This window comes from Aedes aegypti, chromosome 1 (genome assembly GCF_002204515.2).
Source record: "Aedes aegypti strain LVP_AGWG chromosome 1, AaegL5.0 Primary Assembly, whole genome shotgun sequence".
Taxonomy (NCBI): domain Eukaryota; kingdom Metazoa; phylum Arthropoda; class Insecta; order Diptera; family Culicidae; genus Aedes; species Aedes aegypti.
The window spans coordinates 18552532-18577000 of NC_035107.1; the positions used below are offsets into that span (position 1 = coordinate 18552532).

A 24469-nucleotide genomic window follows, 5' to 3' on the forward strand; every position below is an offset into this window, starting at 1 on the left:
GCTTTACATCAATTATCTTGATAAAGCCTCGCCAACAATAATTCGCCAATTCACTCGGTTCATGGCCGCTTCTCTCCATCCTCGACTGTGACCCACGCTCTCCAGGTCCTGGTGCACCTGGTCAATCCACCTAGCTCGCTGCGCTCAGAGCAAATCCCCATCTGCGCTGAATGTCTACTGTAGAAAAAATACAACGGAAGCGATTATGGATGGGTTTGTCGGATGGATAATGGATTCATTGTATATGTTATATCGTTGCAAATAAAATTTATACTGAGATGTTGGCAAACAGCAGAGCAACACTTGGTGCTGTATCGTTTCCTAGGAAATCAAGTTACAGCGTTTCCGATTGTTTGGAAGACCTTAGGGAAAGGTTTAAAGATCCACTCCGTGACAATTTGCACTCTTCGTTCAACTTTGGTTTAATTTTCGGCCTTTAGCATTACTGCAGAAGTACTAATGATGCCTTATGAATGTTCCTGCAACGATATAACATATACAATGAATCCATTATCCATCCGACAAACCCATCCATAATCGCTTCCGTTGCCTTTTTTCTACAGTAGACATTCAGCGCAGATGGGGATTTGCTCTGAGCAACATCGCTGATCGCATAAATCGTTTGCCAACTTCACGAAATACATACCTTCATGCAGAAAACTTCAGAAATTCTTTGAAATTCTCTATTTTTGTTTACAACGGTGGGTCGTATGTACTTCACTGGACACCAATCAGTCCGATCGTACTTTGACGTATGGACATTTTCAGATGTCAAACGTCTGAACGTACCCGTTCGAAGTGCAGCGGTGACAAGCGTTAGGTCGTATCGATTAGGTCGAATGAACAACAAACAATGTTATATCGACGGAAAGCTTTTTTATGATCATAAATCAATAAATTGAGTGTATTTTCATGGTTTTGTTCGATAGTTTATTGAAGGGGATTTCATTTTGTGTCTTAATACGTATATTGAACACTTTTGAGCTATTTGCTTGAAATAGGAATTGAATTTTGTTTGAGAAACTTCATGGAGAGTTATCTCAGATAGTCAAAAATGTCACATTCGACCTTTTCAAATCGAGCTCCAGTAAATGGTTAACTGTGTTGAGCTAGCAGGTTTTGATTATGGGGGGATTTTGTAAACCCAAGATGAAAGAAAAAAGGTCGAATACGCGTTTTTTTAATTTTGGTGTTTTTGCTACATTGGACCTTATGCGCAATAGGACGAATGAACAAATTTTTACTATTCCTAATGTTTGTTAATTACGTCAAAGTGTCAATTTATTTTTTTATTTTAGAAGAAATATGATATCGATATGATACTTTACCAGCATGATAAGCTGAATAGAATCTACCAAATGGTGAAATAAACGCGATTTTTTACTTTTGTTACTTACGACCTTTTCACATCGAGCTCCAGAATTGTGTAAGCCACTAAATAAAGGGAGAAACTATCTTCAACGTGTTTTTGTTGTAAGCTACGGTGAAATCGTCTTCTGTTGGCCCCCTGGCCTACTTTCCTGCAGTACGGGAATAGTCGTTATGCAACTGAAACCAGTGCTGTAATGATTCATTACGCAACGCTTTCTCATTCTCATCTGTTTTGATTTGCGTAATTTCTGAAAAAAATTGTAAAATGATGGTGAATGCATTCCGATATAATTTCTGATACCCTCAAGTGGTCTTCTACGAAATTGCAAAAAATGTTATACATAACTCGTTGCAGAACTCGATTTTTCCAGCAGTCGTCGTAATCATCCTACACGGCAATAAAAGCCGAGTATCAGTAAATCGTATTCTTTGCTAAGTAACCGGGCAATTCGTTAGCTGAGTCTCGATTAAAATTGGAAAACTTAGATCGCACAGCTGAGCTCTTGAAAAAAAATCTTAGTGTGTAGGACGATGGTCAGCCGCTCATAACACACGCTATGTCTAAACCAGCAGATAATGCAAATCGAATGTACCTCGGATTTTTTCCCGCTAGGTATCAGTATTTGGTCTATAATTTTATAATCGGAAGGTTATAAAATATCCTAACGGTGACATTTTTCCCATATATTTTGTATGGGCTGAAATGTGTAGGAAAACGTGATTTTCATAGTTTGTATATGAAAAAATAGCTAAAACGTGGAAAAAATCAAAATTTTACCGATCGAATATTTTGAAACCTTCCGATTATGAAAATATAATCCAATTACTGAACACTAGCGGAAAAAAAATCCGAGGTACATTCGATTTGCATAATCTGCTGGTTTAGACGTAGCGTGTAACATGGAGAACAGACGCTGTTTTGAACCGCCCCTAACATGGAGAACAGATGCTCTGATAAGCTACACCCACAGAAGAGAGAAGCCCCCCTTCCCTGTCAACATACGGCCAAGGTCCCACCGGGGTTGGTTACCCGATCTTCCCTACGGTTACTCGTATCCCAGGCGGCACCATGAGGAGGTAGGGATAAGAGTTACTGGACAAGAGGCTAAGGACCACGAATGGGGTCTATTTTATATCTACAGGTACACGAAGTACCAATGGTACGCATCGAAGTCAAAAAGGCAAGCTCAGATAAATTTATCTACGAAATTATTTATTTGAATACGATTTCTACATTATGTTCTGAAATATGTCCGTTTACTTCGATCGGCAGTGACGTCAGACGAGTAATCTATTAGATTTACATAATAGGCCCTTGAGTTACTCATAAAAATGATATTTACCTTCAAGTAAAATATAAGTTTCAATTCAAACTTGTTCTGAACTTTCTAGTTTTTCATAAGTTTATGAGTTACTCTTTAGAGACTCAATCACTATTAATATCCGTAGCGTTCTCTTAAATAGCGAACAAGTTCCACTGAAACTAGATTTATATCTAAAGTAACCTTGGGCCGAAAGCCTCTTTAATAAAGACATAAAAAACCTAAAGTGAACTTTGAAGCTGCTGCTTAAGTACAATCCAAACTATTAATTGCTTGAGCTGATAGGCCACCTTTTGTTTCAATATTCCCGGAAAGAAACAAAGCCTACTTAGCTCAAGGATTTTGACAATTGGGATTACTAAATAAAATACGCGTTTTTTCCACCTACCTACAATTACCTCACATGACCCTTAAGTTAACAATCGTAACAATAATGAACCCCATTTTTGCGAGGGAGCATTGTCTACTTACTTGAACACTATGATCATGACTGTTGATAATCCGAATGACCCGGCCGGCGCTCGGTTTCAGACTGCCGGACGGCATGTTGTCCACTTCGGTGACGGAGGGCTTGCGGCTCAGGCGACTTCCGGTGCCCCAGCCCTGGTTGCCGGGCGATGCGTACCAAACGCCGTTTTTCTTACCATAACTAGCAGGCTGTATGGAGAAGGGGGGATCAATTGGAAGTAACAAAAGAAATCGGAATTAGTATTGTGCTGTGTAACAAGCTGAGATTTCTTAGATTGCTAGGATTAGTTACGACGATATTTCTAGGACCACACGCCAAGGTTTCTCCGTTCGAATTTTGCCTTTCGTCAGAGTAGGCCTTGAGACGTTGACGAATAATAGCGACAGGTTTATCGCATGCAATCTGCGCCTATCGGACAGCACGAAACCGACACCCAAAACACCATAATTGGAGGCTAATTGAATAGGAAGGGGGAAGGTTCTAAGAAAGGAAGCAAAAACGACTGGAGCTACACAGTATTTAAAACAAGTCACAACAAAATTTCTCCCCAATCGAATATTTCTGCATTTCTTCGTTTTGATTTTCAATTTGCGTCATTCCTAGGCTCAGAAGGGAACTGCGATCGATGCCATTTGGGAAGTCCGCCTTCGCACACGGAACTTTATTACCCCCTGTAGGGTTACCATATTTGACCTAAACGAAAATAGTGAAATGTACCATCAAAATACATACACACTAAATTTGAAGTTTATTGGAGTTAAATTACGATAATTATTCAATAAATAATTCGTACGTTCCTTTTTTTTTTGACTCATTCTCTCCCCAACGACGGTACTCCAAAAAGCATACGAATGGTAACCCTAACCCCGTTGGTCCAATCACAGAAATGTGGGAAAGAAACTCTGGTTGCTACGATTTAGTGCCCCCCGTGAGGTACTAAATAATGGTCATACATTTTTGCGGAAGAAATGGGAACACAACTATGTCATTGGATGGCGAGTTTGCAAACTCTGGGGAATGTTACCCAACGGCCAACTTCAAAGCGAACAGTTGCCGTTGGGGAATGGCCATTTTGACCTGACTGACCCAACGAACAAGTTGGTGGAGGTGGGAGAGAGAGACAACCGAAGAGTTGTTGCGTCTTGTGGGCTAATAACTCAGAAGGAAGTTACCTGCTGCAACATGGCGACGTTTTTTGCGAAACATTTTCAACCTAGTTGAATGAAGTTCCCCTCGTAGGAAAACAATTAGCCCTCCCCATCGGTTAACGGAAGGGGACAGGGGACCCTTAATGTACATGTGGCTGGGAACGAGACGGAAAGTGAGTGCAGAATGTTGTTCGGCCGGCTTTCAATTAAAGTCTTAGCACCGCTTAATCCCCTCGTCGTTGGCCGCACGATCGAAATGTGTGTAACATGTGTGAACGTTATCAGCAATGGTGAACAACCATGCGACTCCTCCTGGGCTGCTTTGCGCATAGGTTTTTAATTGACGGTGGAAACGCATGAGTTTAGACTGGAGATTGTGCTACCACCTGAGTAAAGTGAATTGCATAATGAAGTAAAGTTTGAAATCTTGTTTGTATAACATTAAATTACAAATGCTGAGAGTTCTATTCCCTATAGTATGTTTCAATGACTTCCCAAGTTTTTTTTTTTTTCAATTGGGTACTACCTGGGAGGGAGAAACCGATACAAAATTTATGTCCGTCATAGTGAGCCGAAATTCTGCTGTCACGAACTGTCACTGTGAGCCCAGATCTTAAAAAATGGACAAACATGAAAAAAGCGCGTAATTGATCTAAACATATTTTTGCATTTCAACAAAGTTGACAACAATCGATTAAAAATCAATTCCTGCACAGCCAAAAGCAATGCCACGATAGCACCTTTTAATTTGATCGAATATAAAGTATTGAAACACGCATCTTTTTACTCTTTTCCAATCAAAATTATAATTAAATGCACATAAAACTATGGCCCTTTTTCCAAGATTGTCCAGAAAGATCGAAGGTACACAACCAAAGAAAACTAGTGATTTTCCGAAGCCTGCCTTGATTGTCGTTGGTGAGCGGGAGTTACCTTGCAATTTGGAAAAGTGTTGTTCAATATTTCGTGTGTAGTATCTGTGCCTCCCTCCCAGGGTACTACAATCTGTTTTTCTTCTTCCTGGCATTACGCCCTACTGGGACAGAACTTGCTTATCAGCTTATGAGTGTTCTTATGAGCACTTTCACAGTTATTAACGGATAGTTTTCTTTGCCAATCGATGATATTTGCATGTTTATATCATGTGGCAAGCACGAAGATACTCTATGCCCAGGTAAGTCGAGAAAAATTCCATTACACCCGGTTATATTGGAACCTATGACCCTCAGCTTGGTCTTGCTGAATAGGTGCGCGTTTACCACTACGGCTACATGAGCCCCAAGCTGTTAATAAGCTTCAATAAAGCTCCATTAAGCTCGAAGAGGCCCACACTACAAGAGGTTGTCAAAAGTATTCCTTCAAACCGTTTTGAACTTGTTAGTTATGTAGCATGTATGATCAGTCTACTCTTGTAGTATTGCTGTGTGCGTTTGAAATGCAAATATCAAATGCGGGAACACCAAATGCGGTAAGATTTTTCACAAGAAATGCGGTGTCAAGGATAAATTTTTCTTGCTAGGGCGGCGGTGATTTCTATAATGGTTGCTAGGTGTCCTTCGATTATTTTGTGTTACCGCATTTGGAGGACGTTTAGTCAAGATTTGCATCTCAAATGCGAACAGCAATATACCATACAATACCATACAATAAGAACCAATATATGGTCTTTCCAAGATCAGCAAGTAGATAACAACCCGAACGACTTTTTCAAATACTGAAATAAAAAAAAACAGTGGTTATCGAACGAACGTTAATGAGTCTATCAGCAGCTTTATTTTTTACCACTGAGAAAATATTCATATCGTGATAACTTTTTTGGTTGTTTATATTTTTGCAACATTTTTACACAAGCTCTCACAAAATTCTTCAAAAAAGTTTAAGCATTTGTGTCAATATTGATAATTGGTCAACTAGATCCGGAGATATTTCAAAATTCTTTGAGGATCGACGCGTAGCCATAACCCACGTAAATATCTCAGCCTACAGAATTTTTATCGTATTTGAATATTCACTCCTTAGAATGATACATTAATGCGAATGTGTTGTTAAAAAATGGAGCAATTCGGTGCAGCCGTCTTTGAGTAATGATCATTTATGTTTCTGGTACCACTCTGGACAAATAAAGATCTTGAAAACTCTAAAAAAAACTCATATCGTTATTTTCAGATTTGTCCAAGAATACTGAACCGATTAAAATGATTTTTTCAGAGCAGCTCCTCATTACATGGCATTATATAGTACTCCATTTTATTTTTTTGATAAATTGACCAAAAACAAAATGGCTGCCATATACATTTTATATGGAAAATGTCGGTCCCCCAAGTAACATCGGAATATCTTCAAAACTAGATCACCAAATATCGACACGGATTCTTAAACTAGAAGAGTTTTTTTTTTGATCTTGTGAAAAAATGGTACAAAAATATCGAGAAACAAAAAAGTTATCGCGAATTGAATATTATTTTAGCGACAAAAAATGAAGCTGCCGGTAGAGGGGTTAAGTTGATATTTCCTGTCAGTGAAGGAAATAGTTATAGAAAAAATATACATATATAAAAATTAGTTTCCAGCGTACTTCCTGTTTTTATATCTATAAAATTAGTCCTGAAAAAGTATAGATTGAATCTTTCTTAATTTACCACGATGTTCCAAAAGTGTTACAGCTGGCACGCACGTTTTCCACAAATGTGTTCATTTTGAACAAACACTGCTCACAAATTTTCCCAATACAAACAGCATGCTACCTCATTTTTTTAGACTATCTAGGGAACAGCAAGAGACTAGTGAATAAAAAAAGGTGCTGAAATAATCGTCGTTTGATTGAAATATATGCTTATATGCTTCTTAATAATGTGCACACCTACTGTAATGCTTTTAACATGACGGTTGTGACTGGAAATTAAGATAAGCAGTAAATATGTTATAATTGCCTAGTCAAGTCCTGAGAGCGACTCGCGAAGAGAAAAAAATATCAACGTCATATGCAGCCCAGATTCCACTGTCGCGAAACGTCAAATACAGCCCGTCGTTTTTATGGCTGAAAAAGTGAAAAGTATTGACTTAAGGCCAACAGTGACTTCAAATGCATCTGATAGGCATAAATTAGCCAATATTTGTGAAAATTTCAATTTCTTCGCAAAGTCTAACTGTTAGTTGTTCGGTGTGCCGATAAAATTGTATATTTTTGCTTGTTTAGTATTGTTTTTACGTAAAACTATGGAACAACATTTCGATTCAAATGCCGAACACTGTTTTCATTCTGTCTCATATTCCGAACACCTTGATTCAAATTCCGAACAGCACGAATAAATCGTATTCAAATGAATAATTTCGCAAATGAATTCATCTCAGCTAGTTTTACTGGTCTCGAACTAGAGAATCATCACTACTCCAGAGGTATAAAATAGATTGGAAGACGTTAAATTGAATTGCAATTGACTGCCATTTCCTTGAAATTGGATGACGTATTTCAGCGAAACATTTCAACCACATCGCCATGCAAAAACCGCTGATGCTGATAAATCCAAACACAAGACTAGTTATTCATAATGACTGCTACGTTTGCTGGCATGAAATTTCACTCAAAAGGCTATTTATGCTTCGGTGTAATGCAAACGCAATAGATTTTTGGTGGGATGTTCATGTGAGAGTTTGAACAGATTGCGCATGATTGATATAAACACAGAGTGGAATTAGAAAAAAAAACTCAACAACCTCAGAAAAAGAAGACCGTCTCCGCGAGTCTCGTCTCAGGCTGGGGGGTGCGAAGTCGAATGTTTAGGTCGTTTAAACTGAACAAAATCTTTTCCACGAGTGCTAACCGTTGTTTGTTTGCTCGTCTCACAGGAAACCACATTATAAGTACACTCTTAAAATGCTTCACAAAAAGCATAATGATTTCAAAGCAGGCGACAAATCCATTAAACAAACTGAATCAGAAAGTTTCTGGCCGTATGTTAATTTGAAATATATTTGGAAAATGTTGTAAAAGATTTCTGCATAATTTGGACCAATTACATAATTTTTGGCAGTTGGCAGTCTTTGTGTTACATAAATTGAACAAAAATTTTTAGCGCGGCAAAATCAAGACCGATCATCCCTAGGCATGCTCGAATCATTTTCATGAACATTTTTGTTTGGCAGCAGCCTGTTTGTGGATTTTCAGTTCGCATCCCCTAGGTCTCAGGTCAAGACAAATGTTATGTTCACAAAACTGAATGTTCTTTTTCTTCGCATTAACCCACCGTCGGTCGCCCTAGTGTACTGAGTACACGCACTTTGCGAAAACTCGAAAAACACGTTGAAAACCCCTTTAAATTGATCCGGGTGTTGGTCCTATTCCAAGATCTACTCTTCTTCTTGCTTGTAGGGGAGAAATTTTTCGAAAAAATCGACGAAAAGTATTCGAAAACTTCGTGTTTCTAACCTAAGTTTTTACGCGTGTACTCAGTACACCAGTGCGACCGCTCGTGTAACTTTTTTTTACCGGGCCCGTCACACGAGCGGTCGCATCGTGTACTGAGTACACGCGGAGAATTTTGATTGTAAATCTAAAACTAGGCAAGATAGAATATTGATGTCTTCGGCAAATTTCTTCAGTTCTGCGGTACCAATCGGTCAGTGGACAAATGAAACATTGGAAACATCCTCACCCTTCAGTGGCCATCGGAATGTGTCCCGGGGAAACCGATGAAGTGGACATTTCGCAATGCAACATCTCGAACACAAATATCTCAGGGTCTAGATTTTTTAGTAAGATGGTGTCTTCGGCAAAGTTGTTCAGTAGATCAAGGACTAACATGTGATAGGATGCTTGTTTCGGAATTCTGTCACCAGTTGGCGCTAGTAAGCATGTAATTTTTCAAACACGGATATCTCAGGATCCTGATTACCTAGAAAGATGCGGTCTTCGACAAAGTGTTTTAGTAGGTCAAGGACTATCATATTATAGGCCATCTTACTTGAAATTCTGCCATCAGATGGCGCTAGTGAGCATGCAATAATTCAATCACGAATATCTCATGATCCCGATTTTTTAGAAATATGGTGTTTACGGCAAAGTTGTTCGATAGTTCACGGACTAATATGTGATGATCTATTTAATTCGGAATTCTTTCACCACATGATGCTAGTGAGTATGACATTTTTTTAACACAGATATCTCTGGATCCCGATTACCTAGAAAGTTGACGTCTTCAACAAAAGTGTTGAGTAGGTAATATGCCATGTGATAAGCCACCCAACTTGAAATTCTACTACCAGATGGCGCTTGTGAGCATGCTGTATTTTGATCGGGGCAAACTGTAAAGTAGATTGAGGACTAAACATGTGATGTATCGTTTGATTCGCAATTCTTCCACAACACGGTGTTAGTGATTATTGGAACGGTTCATAATTTGAAAAAGTTTGAAAATCCAATCTCACATATGTTCGTTAATATAATTACCATAAAAATAATGTTTTGTGAAATTTTCAGTTTTCTATGTGGTTATTAAAAGGTGGCCCAAAGACGATGTAGGTTTATATGCAAATTACTAAGGAGAAATTTAAAAAAGATGTTCCAAACACGTTAGTACTAGATTGTAAGTACAAACTTATCACCACATAGTAAAAACTCATTCTTTAAACTATAATAAAGTAATTTGCCGAAGAGATAAATTCATTCCAACGGATAGGAGAAGAGATATTCATGAGTTTGTTTGCTTTTATTTAGCTTCTTACGGGATTATAGCCCTGCAAACATAAAAAAGAAATCCGAAACAATTTAGCTCAAAAGGGATTTGTTTCTTCAGCAACATCCTTCATTAGGGTTTGCAGAATGAGTTTTCACTATGTGATAATAAATTTGTACTTACATTACAGTACTAACGTGCCTGGAACATTTTTCAACATTTTTCCAAAGTAATTTCCATATAAACATTGTCTTTGGACCACCTTTAAATCACCACCGAAAAAGCTAAAAATTTCACAGAACACTATTTTTATGGTAAGGATGATAAGGAAGATGTGGAAGATTAGATTTTCAAACATATTTATATTTTGAATTTTGAAAATAAAATTAGATTAGAAAGATGGCATCTTTGATCAAGTTATTATGTATATCACGGGCCAACGTGTAAGGGGTAAAATATACTCAAAATTCTTCAACATTCAATTTAAAATGCAGTGGGATGCTAGATGTACTTCCATCAGGCTACGCTAGAGGTCCTGATTCAAATTTTTCTTATACAGAATCTCGAGTTCCTGATTGTTTTTAAACTTAACGCCTTCGTCAAAGTTATTCAGTAAGCTCAGTTTTGCCATGTTATGGGCAATTATATTTGGAATTATGCAACCAGGCGCCAGTGAGCATTTTATTTTCTGAACATCTTATGATGCTGATCATTTGGGCTATCAGTGCACGTTTTGTCAAATGTGAAAATATTTCGCAACCAGTGAAATAATATGCCAGCACAAAATAAAATGAGAGATATATAGTTCATTCTCGTTCAAATTCTAGATTCAAATTGATCAATCTTATTTTTATATTTAGCCTATTAATCGAACTTCTGATGAATACATTGATTATGTTGCGTGAAAAGACTTCGTAAAACGCAAAGCAGTTCTCCTCACATAAGACACACTATATCTACGCGATACACAGGTGAATGAATATCCATACACACTTATATTATGTCTCCAACCTCAGCGAAACATTTCGCCAAGAACCCAAGAGCTGAGAATTCGGTAATTTTGAATATCGAATCTCGGACCCTAATCTACCGAGATGTCGGCTAATCGAATTTTTCACAACATCATAACTGTTCGATTTTGGTAAGATTCGTTTTCGACACCATGCCAGAGTGTTTTCTAAATTTGTTATGATATACAGTAAAGCCTTCATGAGTCGATGTTCCATGACTCGATATCGACTCATGGAACCTTACTAGGAACAAAATTTCATGGTTACTGTGATGGTCCCTTGAAACAGTTTTCCAAAGGATTGCTGTTCCATGACTCGATATTTCTATGAGCCGATGGTCCCTTCAATATCAACTCATGGAGGTTTCACTGTAGCATCAATTATGAACAAAGTATATAACAAAATCTATGTTCAAGGATGATTTTCTTTTTTTTGTTTAAATAATATGACTACAACAATGAGTCATGAAAAGATCGTTTAATTTCGGCATGCTTCGGTTTATAGCAACATAAATAACATTGAACATTCTCTGCAGTGGTATATTGTAAAACCTCTATGAGTCAAATTTTCGTCAAACTACATGTTTACTGTAATTATCCCCAACAACAGCTTTCCAAGGTATTACTGTACATAACGCGACATTACAATGAGTCGATCATCGCTTCAATAATCAGAGCAATCATGGATCGTTAACTATAATGATAAACCCAGAGAATATTATTATACTGGAAAAGCGCTGAGAGCATTTTGAATTTATTTATAAACAACACAGGCAATAGCTATAGATCGTTGCACGCCTGACATAACCTCAAAACTCAATATAAAAATATATGTCAACAATTCCAGCAGTGAATGTCAATTCCATATAAAAAAAATCGAAACAATTCCAGCAGTAAATGTCAAAAAGCAGGACAGTCAATTGAGCGTGATTGCTATCACATTCGAGGTGATTCGACCAATGTTGTAGTGTACGTGTCATCCTGTGAGTTGCCATAATAGACCTAGCTAACCGGTCACGACACTTTCATATCACTTTGCACTAACTCACACCCAATTGTTTTTGCGTAACAGCTTTCTGCCACCCATTAGACAGACCTTTTCATGAGACAGGTCCGTGTTTCCAATCGTTTCTATCAGTGGAGGACTGGTTCCATACAAGACTGTCAAAGACCTTCCGAATCAGTTTATTTGAATCATCGCGTGAAAAGGCTTATTGCTCGATTGGAACCGCGTTTGACAGTTCTTTGATTCCAGTATTCGCACTTCTCTATATAAACAAATTCTGTGGATAAACCCTACTTTCTTGATAATCTTGAACTTCAAGTAGTGTAGTAAAATACCTTGAAGTGAATGAAAGCCAAATTTAGTACTGTATCATTTAATTCCACTAGAGTGTGTATCCTTTGACAGATACGCGTATTTCGATCTCCATTGTAAACCCGCCTTCAGCATCGTGTTCTAGACTCGACGAAGACTCAACTCGGAAAGTGATTCTTAAAAAAAAAAAAACTATGTCAAAAGTGAATAGGAGGACGAATTTTATAAAAATTGTTTATACTGGTGCAGCTGATAAAGAAAGGAAAATAAATATAACTCCTAACTGTGTTTCCTAACCTGTTTATCCAAGATTTCTTATGGTTTTTGTATTGCTGTGTGCGTTTGAAATGGAAACACCAAACGCGTTAAGATTGTTAACAAGGAAGGCGAAGTCAAAATTTGATTTTCTTTGCTGAGTTGGCGGTGATATGGATCATGGTTGCTAAGTATCCTTTGATTACTTTGTGTTACTGCATTTGAAGCTCACTTAGACTGGATTTGCACGTCAAACGCAAACAGCAATAATAGAAGCCCGGAAGCAGTTGAATGATATTTGTTTCAAGAAAAATCCAACACAGTTTGTAAAGAAAACAGAAAACGCCATATTTCTAAATACTGTCAAACCTCCATGAATCGATGTTCCATAGCTCGATATCGACTCATGAAATCATACTTAAAACAAAAACAAAAATCAATCATTCAGCTTGCCAAAGAATATTTGTTCCATGACTCAATATGTCCATGAGACGATGATCCCTTAAATATCGACTGGAAATTTGACTGTAGTTAAGATTCTGAAGTATTTACTTATGGAATTTCCATGCTGAATAGCGCCGTTTGGTAGCATAGTTTCGAATCAAATGGATTATCACATGTTAAACATACTTTAGCCTTGGACAGAATAAACAAATTTGTTGAAGACATCATTTCCATGATTATGCAATCAGAATTGGTTCAGTAAATCACTGTACTTGAGCAATTCTTGTTGAATTGCTCAAGTTGTGTACAGTGCATCGACATTAGCCTTGGCCTCAGACCCTTATCTCCCAGACCCACCTTACGGTATTTCGGTATGGTACTGCTATCCTGAGATAGCCGCGATCAAAATACAGCATGCTCACAAGCGCCATCTGGTAGTAGAATTTCAAGTTGGGTGGCTTATCACATGGCATATTACCTACTCAACACGTTTGTTGAAGACGTCAACTTTCTAAGTAATCGGGATCCAGAGATATCTGTGTTAAAAAAATGTCATACTCACTAGCGTCATCTGGCGAAATAATTCCGAATAAAATAGATCATCACATATTAGTCCTTGAACTATCGAACAACTTTGCCGTAAACACCATATTTCTAAAAAATCGGGATCATGAGATATTCGTGATTGAATTATTGCATGCTCACTAGCGCCATCTGATGGCAGAATTTCAAGTAAGATGGCCTATAATATGATAGTCCTTGACCTACTAAAACACTTTGTCGAAGACCGCATCTTTCTAGGTAATCAGGATCCTGAGATATCCGTGTTTGAAAAATTACATGCTCACTAGCGCCAACTGGTGACAGAATTCCGAATCAAGCATCCTATCACATGTTAGTCCTTGATCTACTGAACAACTTTGCCGAAGACACCATCTTACTAAAAAATCTAGATCCTGAGATATTTGTGTTCGAGATGTTGCATTGCGAAATGTCCACTTCATCGGTTCCCCCGGGACACATTCCGATGGCCACTGAAGGATGAGGATGTTTCCAATGTTCCATTTGTCCACTGACCAATTGGTACCGTTGAACTGAAGAAATTTGCCGAAAACATCAATACTCTATCTTGCCTAGCTTTAGATTGACAATCAAAATTGCTCCGCGTGTACTCAGTACACGATGCGACCGCTGGTGTAACTTTTTTTTGAGCGACTGACGGAAGGTTAACGTCCTCATGGAGACAAAGCTTGCTTCTCAGCTTAGTGTTCTTAGTACACTTCCGCAGTTATTAACTGAGAATTTTCTTTTCCAAAGTTGCCATTTTCGCATTCGTATATCGTGTGGCAGGTACCATGATACTCTATGCCCAGGGAAGTCAAGAAAATTTCCATTACGAAAATATCCTGGATTGACCGGGATTCGAACCCAGACACCTTCAGCATGACTTTGTTTTGTAGCCGCGGACTCTAACCACTCGGCTAAGGAAGGCCCCCAGGCCCTAGTAAAACTGAATGTACACCATGTATTTAATTGAGACGAATCAATTGTAATTCTCACAAATAAAGTCAATAATACTAATAATAATAATGAGCACTCCGAATTCAGTTATGTCTACCTATCTCAAGCGGTATTCTTTTATCTTTCTCATGATTCTATTACCTTTCATGTATATTAATAGTATTGACCATTGCTCGATTTTTTTCTAATGGAACTGTTCATGTGCTGGATACAATTTGCACACTCACTAAGCATCTCATCAGGACTTTCACAACAGGAATCTTTTGAGAATCTAGCGAGGGCCACAAGACATATAGTCCAGGAAATCTTGCCAGCAATTCACCAATGATTTTAACAGAATTAGAGTCTGATCAAGATCTCGCTTGGAAATTATAATTAAAGTCGACTCTCCATAACTCAACATTCAATGTATGGCAATTTGAAGGGATCGAAAAAATTATCGATTTATAAAATAAACAGAGTTATTTACTGTAATGTAAAAAAAAAAACATTGAGATCTCGTGATAACACGCCAAATATCTAACTAGAAATTCATTAAGCGTCCCACAGAAAATCAATCAAAGTTTTTGAGAGAGATCTGGCAAAGATTTTTTACAGGAAACCGATAGTTTTTTCAACGATAGTTTCTGAGAGCTATTCGTTAAGAATCTTTATAGAAACTCATGGAGTGCGAAATGCTAGTCGGTCGTGCTCTCCTGGTTTAATTATGTAGTTTCGGCCATGGTTTTTATAAATAGTAACTACACTGAAAAATAATAATAATACGCACATCACAGGAAAAAACTTTACTGAAATTGTAAATAGGATCCTGAAGCCCTGTCCAAATTTTAGTGCCAAACGCTTAAGTTTAGGCCAAAAACACATGTTTACTCTATTTTTTAATCAGAACCTCTTTCATTCTGATAGCGGTAGAATTATTGAGCATTCTTGCTATTTTTTTTTTTGCGTAGTTCGAAATGTCTCTGACATCTCACGTTGTCGTGAAATACGGAGACGCATCATCTGTGGAAGCCGCGCCTACTATGGGCTCTAGAAGATGCTGCGGTCGAGAAAGATTCACCCCCGCACCAAATGTACCATGTACAAAACGCTTATAAGTCCGGTGGTCCTCTATGGACCATGCTGGAAGAGGACCTGCAAGCTTTTGGAGTGTTCGAACGAAGGGTGCTTAGGACGATATTTGGTGGAGTGCAGTGCAACAAGATCTGGAGAACGTGGGCCAAAATCGAAGTTGTTGAGACACAGCCATGGACCGAGTAAATTGGCGTAACATCGCTAACGAGGTTTTATCAAATTAATTGATGTAATACCAACTAAATAAATAAATAATCTCACGTTGTTCACCAATAAGGGCAAAACTGGACAAAACTAGAATTATGAAAAATAAATCAGACCACCTCAAAAGAATTTCAAAATCAGGACATATGTCCTGATAAATCAGGACGGGTTTTAATCCTGTATTCTTCATTGCACTAATATCATAAACTAACTAAATTTGGTAATACTCAGATCATTTTGACAGATTGTACACTGGCAAAAGAGAAAACATTGCTTCTTGTCTTGTGGATGATCTGTCAAAATGACCTGAGCTTTGTCAAACTCTATTGGTAATGCAATGAAAAATACTTCGTAATCCAGTTATTTCACGATAGGTGATGTGAGCAAATCATTAGAGATTGCTCATGCACAACGTGGTCAACTCAGAGCGAGGGGAGGGGGTGTGAAAAAGATAGTCTACCGAGAGAAAGTGGGTAAAAGAAATTCCAGTAGAAGCATTAGCCTTAGAATGCTAATGTCGCGACTGTTTGTGTGACCAGCATCTAGTTTGCCACGCTTGAGTACCGGGTTTATAAGTGTCAAATCATTTGTTTTAACCAAAGTAAAGCCTTCTCTACAACGTGGCACTAAACAAACTTTCAAAAACATCAATTAAAAGTACTAATAAAATAATTCATTTTTGCGACAACAGTGCCACTAGCGTTCTACTACTTATAGTTCTATTAAAATTCCACATGGACATTGTTTATTAGACAAATTCAACGTTTTATTTGACAACGACAAATTCAAATAAATCATTCAGATTTTAGGACAACCCATCAAAATTTCAATCAGGTTTTTCGTGGTTCGTGAATAATCAGCAAACAAAACCATTTTACATTTTCGTATCGTTGGAGTGTTTTTTTTTGGTAGTGGCTCGTTTTCCAAGCAAGCGAGACCGGTTTTCGTCTGAGAGAGACTCGTGAAGAGGAAAAATACCAACGTCATATGCATTGAAAATAAAATGTTATTTAAAACCTCGGTTAGTGTAGTTCCAAAGATGCTGATAAATCTAAACACTACACTCAACAATCACAGAAAAAGAAGACCGTCTTCGCGAGTCTCGTTTCAGGTTTTCGTTATCGCGTAGACAATAGAAATATAAGTAGTAGAACGCTAGTGGCGCTGTTATCACAAAATATAATTATTTTATTATTACATATCGTTTTGATTCGAATCCCGGACAGCTTCAAATTCCGGACACTCTAATTTGTATGGGAAAGATTTCACTCGAAATGTTTCAAAATGTGCCATCAAAAAGTTCCCAATTTGAAAGATGATTTTTATAAACATTTTACATAGCAATCCATGAAATTTGACAATGTTCAACTAGTGTTGACGTCTTTCTAACAGCTTAGTGTGTTTAATTAATGATTCGACCATTCTGATTGTGTTTTTTAAGCGCTGTCCGGAATTCGAATCGAAGTGTTCGGAATATGAAGCAAAAGTGCGGTTGTGTCCGGAATTAAAATCATGACGAGGCCAATCATTTTTATTGATTAAAGTGAATTAAAGAAGTAGAATCTGAATCTTCACCCATCATTTGAAATTTTAGTGTTTGCAAGGCCTGATTACAATGAAGTTTTGTACAGAACGATTCAATTTATATGTGTTTCGATTAGCTTTACTTCACTGAAGCCTTAAGTGTCCGTAATATGAATCAAAACGGTACTACTGAAGTTTTTGATAGTTTGTTTATTCCCATGTTGTAGAGAATGTTTTATTAAGATTGAAAAATTTGGTTTGACACTTATAGACTCGGTACTCAGATTGCCAGAGCGTGTCAAACTAGATGTTGGTCACACGAACAGTCGCGACATTGGCCTTCTACGGCTAATGCTTCTACTGCGTAGACTGACTATTTTTTTCGGTCTGCGCTTCTTTTGCTTGATGGTGGTTTATGAATAGCCAAGCAAGCGAGTCTGTTTTTGCTTTTGCGTCACTTGAGTGTTTTTTTTTTTTGCTCTGTTCGTCTTTTGCTTGGTACTACAGGTCGGACTCGATTATCCGGAGACTCGATTATCCGGGGACTCGATTATCCGGGATTCGATTATCCGGAATTTTAGACTCGATTATCCGGAATTTGTTTTTTGATGTTCTTGTTTTTCAATTTTTATGCATAAATCTGATATAATTTGGTATTGCAATATACAACATGAATGGTTTTGCAGTTTCGAACGTATTTAAGAAAAAGGGGGTTTAAAAGAGTGTTTTTTTTGTGTAACTTGGTCAAAAAAAATGTTTTTTCTTGTAGAGACCCATACTGTTCCTAGAAATAATTTCTGGCTACGCCACTGCATCATATGAATAAAACAACAAAAAGAGATAATATTTAAGTTCTTTTATCGAAGATTTAAATTTTTTTCTTAGTGATTCGATTATCCGGAGGATTTGATTATCCGGAATGAAAAAAAAATCGACACTCCGGATAATCGAGTCCGACCTGTAGTGGTTTGTCAATAGCCAACTCAGCTATTAATTTGCCATTCAAAATAGTTCCTTATCCTTGAATCAAAGCCATCAATTTACACAGTAATATCAAAAAAGTTTGAAAAAATTAACTTCCAAGACTTTGTAAATGCGCGGTTATTAGCAAAAAATGAACTCATACTACATCGAAAGAAAATATATACCGTAATCCGGGGGCAAATTGATCATTATTTTACAACTTTTTTATTGTGTTAGTATGTTAGCGTCCTTTGAAATTCAAATAATGTCAAATAAATTTCGTCAAAATCAGTTTATGTAGTCGACTTTTCATGAAATAATATTTAACATATCATAAAATTAATTTTAGTATCAAATAATTGAAATGACATACTGGGGCGAAAATGATCACCATACAACAAAGCGGGTTGATGAATAAAAAAAATCCTTATCTACTAAATTTGGGTCTCCTGAATCTGAAAATGATGTCAAAATTCTTACAACTCGAGTATTTAATCATTTTATTGCAAAATTAAACTTCAAAGATCTTCCTAAAACGCGTAAATGTAGGCAACATCTCTTGAACTAAGCACATTATTTGAGAATAAACGGTTTTATGAGCAAAACACTGTCCTTGATATGCTGTATGATATCAAAAATGAGTTCAGTAATTGATACTTAGCACTTCAGTCGTCACGCTGTTGTATTTTGTACAACAGGGATGAAAAAACCTCGCTTATCGTACACAGGATCAGCGTCGTGGTTTTGACGATGGCAAACCGAGCGACGACTGAAGGGTTAAGCTTACAAAACATTTTAATCACTCAAAGTTGACAATTAGGCATAGCACCAGAGGATTATTTAGCACCGACATTTCCAACTGTATTGCTTGCACGTTCAAAAAGTGTGAATATTTCTATGAAAAAACTGATCCTAATAAAAATAAAATTATTCAAAATCATCATTAACATCTATAAACTAGAAAACATGGAATGTCTGTGATGACAACGAAACCTTCAGCATCCTTGGGAGGAAATGTTTTTAAGTACCGACCTGATCAAATCTGCCCAGTGATCAATTTGCCCCCGGATTACGGCACATGGAGTAATCAACAAAAACAGTAAGTAGGGTAAAAGCACCGGTTTTGGCCAGCCTAAGAGAAAATGTCAATAAAAATTAACTGGGAAGCCGTATTCATACTACAAATATGTCAAATGCAAGCTTTCAATCCATATTATGTGTATAAAATATCAAAACTTAGCTAAAACCAAGTTTTTGCTTTGAAAATCCCGTTGGTCAATATAGGCAATCGGAACCAGTTTCGGCCAGAGATTTAACTTAGGTTCCTAAATTGGCCAATAGCATTGATTTCTCATGAGAGTGGCCAAATTATGAGTGCCCTGGCCAAATTAGGTGTATGGAAGTTACAATTATGAGGAAAATGAATTGTTTTTCTTGTGTTTTAAATCAATTTGGATGAGTAAATGAATGTAGTTCTATCATCCCAAGAAACATTTGCCTATTTTATAATCATTTATTAGCAATTTTTCACAACTACATACTGAATAGTTGCTTTATTATATTACTTTGCAGCTGCTACGCACACATTGTTCAAGCAAATCTGGCGAAATTATTAAGCTTCTTATCATTTAGTAACTGTAATCATATATTGTAATGATGTTTATTCAGGTTTCACTTAGCTTAATAAGGATTGATGATTTAACAACGCTAGTTTAACAAACTACATTATTGCAGTTTAATTCAGCATCATGTTTAACAACATTTTAATTATTTCCAAGTGAAGCCTTTGTTCAGGCGTTGTTCACACAAATTTGGAGAAGTTATAAAGCGTGTCGTTGTATATTGACTTTATTCTACAACTTCAAAATCGCTTTATAAGCATTCATCTCAGCTTTTATTCAACTGCCACAAAATTGATTGAAAACAAATAAATGACTAAAAATAGCTAACACTGTATACATCAAATGCAGTGTATACCTTTTCCATGAATTAATAACCACTTTTAATAATTACCTGAATACTGGATTCAAACTCGAGACCTTCCTATCGTCAGCGGTATACCTTGCCATCTGCGCCATCCTTGAATTCAAATATCAGCCTTCCAGTGCCCAATATAAACCTCTTGTAGCTGATTATTGATCATGCTTGAGCTTCTATTCAACAATAACTAATCAACACGTGCTATGCTGATCAAAAACTGAATAAGCGCATTACTTCTGCTGCTGTTCAGTACTGATGCGAGTTGAACTCAGAGGGCTATTTATAGCGCACAGTGAGAAAATTTATTTCAATGCTGGTCAAAAATAAAGTTTATTCACAAAGTAAAAACAGTCTGAAATGATTAATCGAATTTCATAATAAGTTTTAACTTGCTGAAACTTTAATTGAATTGTTCATCTAACTATACTAAAATTCATTTATTGAATGTATAATATTTCTACTAGGTTAATATTTTAATTAATTGTCGCACTTTTTCCATCTATTAAACATTATACAAATATAAAATATATTTTAATCAATAATCCTATGTCAGAAGACTGATTCAAAATATTTTCTAAACATATTTGAATATTGTATTGAGAAAGCATCAGTTATTATTGCATCCGACATGTTTTTATATATTAGTAAGTTAGTGACGAATTCGCCAAGGGCGAAAAGCCACTCAAATAAAGATAAATAATAATAATATTAGTAAGTTGAACATTGCAATACATTAGGAATACAACGCAATTTTTAGATATTTTGTCCATTTTTCAAAAAATTGGCTATGGTGTGACCTATTTTGTAAGGCTTCTTTGTTGCTGAACAATGTGTTTAGTAATCGTTATTTTGGACTTCTTTGGGTGACCTGCTCGGATGATATATCTATGTTGTATTAGGATTTTATAAAATACCTATCCAGCTTTTAATCATTTTCATGTTAAACATGGAAACAGCTGAAGTGCGAAGCAACCAAAACGTTAGTTCGTCTCCTGTACATCTGTTTACACAATTATATTTGTTTGGTCGAATATTGGCTCTTTAATAGAAGGAAAAATGACTTGTTCAACTCATTAGTAAAACAATCTTGACAAGTCGGCAGAGATTCTTTGGAGAAGTTTAATAAGTGTTGATTCTACTATTATTCATTCCAATGAAAAATGTTGAACATTGACTTAAATTTGGATCTAAATACCATCTTCTCAGCTCTTTGTAGGGCATTTTTTCAGCTTTCACCATTATTCAACAATAATTAACTATGTTTATGTTTATTTGTAACACTGGACTGTAAGTTGGGTAACCACTTTCATGTAACTATTGTTAAATTATTATTTATACTTCGATTATCATTAAAAATGTTATGATTAGTAACTTTTTCCGATATCAATAACGTCGCAGATGATGATCACTACATTTGGAAAATTTAAATTTTGATATTTTTAATCCAATGGGATTCGAACTTTACCCTCGTTGATCCATTACGTCGCCATTACGTCCATTACGTTAATCCTGGGACGTTAATCCATCCATCGCATACACGTCTTGGATTTGATTTGAAAAACATTTGAAACATTTGAAAATAACATAAAAAGACATAATACATTTTGCTTGAATAAGAGCACACTCATATACTGTTATTCACATTGTTTATAAGTTTTACTAATCATGCTGGTCAACATTTTAAGTATTAGACACTGAAACTTTTGTACGATTTGTTGTTAATCAAATGTTCAATATTCTACTAAAATGATGGCTACAACCTATAGAAGCTTTTAATCAGTCAATTGTTAAACTTCTTATGTGTTGTAGAACAAAAGCTACTATATTTGCATTTTTGGAGGTTTATCCAGCTCTTATTCAAAACACAAACTGCAAGTGGAATAACAGCTTTTTTATAAGCGGAAATTAATATTATTCAATTAATGATTCAACAAAAAATTTGTTCAGCAATGCTTGCTGCTATGCAGCTTGTATTAAGCACGTAAGTATCTTAAAAGCTACCAATTGTTCCTTGGGATATGACTGTGATCTATTGAACACAAATGGTTTCATGCTGATTGGCTATGTAAAACGGTGTATAAAATTTGTATGGCCAGCACGAAGCTACTTTAATTCAGGAGAAGTCGAGAAAATTTCCAACTCGAAAACATTAAATGATTACCATAAAAATAGCGTTCTGTGAAACTTTCAGCTTTCTAGGTGGAGATTTAAAAGTGGTCCAAAGACGATGTAGGTTTATATAGAAATTTCTATGGAGAAATTTCGAAAAATGTTCCAAACACGTTAGTACCAGGACCGTCACACTCGAGCTCAGATTGTGTACCACCTCTAGTACTGCATTTGGTCCCTCGGTAGTACAAAAGGTACCCAAGTCTGACAGATCGCAGAACACTTTTCACGGCATTCTAGATTAGCTTATGAGCCATACAATTTTGGGCAACTGCAAGGGACATCGAGGTCTTTAATTTGTCTTTGTTAGTACTGTAATGTAAGAATGAGTTTTTACTATGGGATGATAACTACTAACGTGTTAGAATATTTTTTAAAATTTCTCCATAGTAATTTCCATATAAACTTACTTTGTCTTTGCGCCACCTTTAAATCACTACCTAGAAAGCTGAAAATTTCTGAAAACACTATTTTGATGGTAAGGATAGTTAGGGAGGCATATGATTCATTTAGAATTGTACAAGTACTTGTGCAACGTATACTAATTTATTTTTGCTTTCCCTAGTAACACGCATGTTATAATTGAGTATTATCATCTTATATATTACCAGATCGGCTCATACATCAAGTGTGATGCCCGGGTTTCTTATTTTTTGTGTTACGTCCCAACTGGGACAGCGCCAGCTTCTCAGCTTAGTGTTCTTATTAGCACTTCTACTTCTGGAAGCTTTTTTCGCCATTTGAACGTTTTTGCATTCGTACATTGTGTGGCATAGGTATACGAAGGTACTCTATACTTTGTGAGTCGAGAAAATTTCCTGTGCGAAAAGATCCGGCAGGATTCGATTCCACGACCTCCAGCTTGGTCTTGCTGAATAGCTGCAAGTTTACCGCTTCAGCTATGCGAGCCCATTTCTATTCGCTAAAAATGTATAGAAATTTGAATTTGAACGTGAACCGGTTTCTGAGTAGTCCCTACGGGGTCAAATGGGCCGAATGGCCCCAATCAATAAGAAAAGTACCCACAATTGCCGATTCCATTCATCGCAACACATGCCAGGAAACGGTAAAAAACCTGTTATTGCTATGTTACCTATAATATTTCGCCCTTCACAAAAAAAATAACCCCCTGCATCGCTGCAATCTGCCTGCTGGCAGGTGCTATGCCATCTATGTACTTTCTCTTCTAATTAATGCACAAATGTAGTAGTACTCCATTCACTCACTCACTCGCCTCATTCTTTACTTTAGAGAGCAATTAAAATTTCCTCACAATCTAACCGCTGCCATCGCCTCTAACTAACAACGGGTACAATTTGGAACACCCCGAGAGGAGGTGGGGAACTCGTCTAGGGCGGGATTGGCGAGGACGTGTCACGCTACTACTACCGTTACTACCAGATACCGTAATGCGGGTGAAATTGATCGGTTTCACAATTTTCTGGTCTTGCTCTTCTAGACACAGAAAAAGCATTCGACAGTGTTTGGCATGAAGGTTTGATCGTAAAATTAAAAAAAAACTTTAATTTTCCAACATACATTGTTAGAATAATTCAAAGTTATCTGTGAAATCGTACACTTCAAGTTAATTATCAGAAATCCAGGTCTGAAAGACTCCCTGTAAGAGCTGGTGTTCCTCAAGGTAGAATTTTGGGACCAATATTATACAATATTTTCACATCTGACTTACCTGAGTTACCTCAGGGATGTCAAAAATCTTTGTTTGCGGATGACACAGGCCTCTCCGCCAAAGGATGAAGCCTGCGTGTCATCTGTAGCCGATTGCAAAAAAGTTTGAATATTTTTTCTTCATACTTGCAAAAATGAAAGATTTCTCCTAATGCTTCCAAAACTCCACTTATAGTATTCCCATATAAACCAAATGCTCTTTATTTGAAACCTTCAAGTAGACATGTTGTTACGATGAAAGGGTTTCCCATAAATTGGTCAGATGAAGTTAAGTATCTAGGGCTAATGCTAGATAAGAATTCAACTTTCAAAAATCACATTGGGGATATTCAAGCTA

The 24469-nt window shown here is 36.7% G+C and overlaps 1 protein-coding gene across 2 annotated transcripts in view; it reads right to left on the reverse strand.

Annotated features, from left to right (window-relative positions):
• Positions 1-24469, reverse strand: part of LOC5576694 (echinoderm microtubule-associated protein-like CG42247) — a 198551-nt gene that overhangs the window by 72958 nt on the left and 101124 nt on the right. For both annotated transcript variants that reach the window (XM_021839057.1, XM_021839058.1), the window contains exon 2: positions 3165-3350. In XM_021839057.1, the coding sequence (XP_021694749.1) occupies positions 3165-3350 (186 nt within the window). The remainder of the gene's footprint in view (positions 1-3164; positions 3351-24469) is intronic.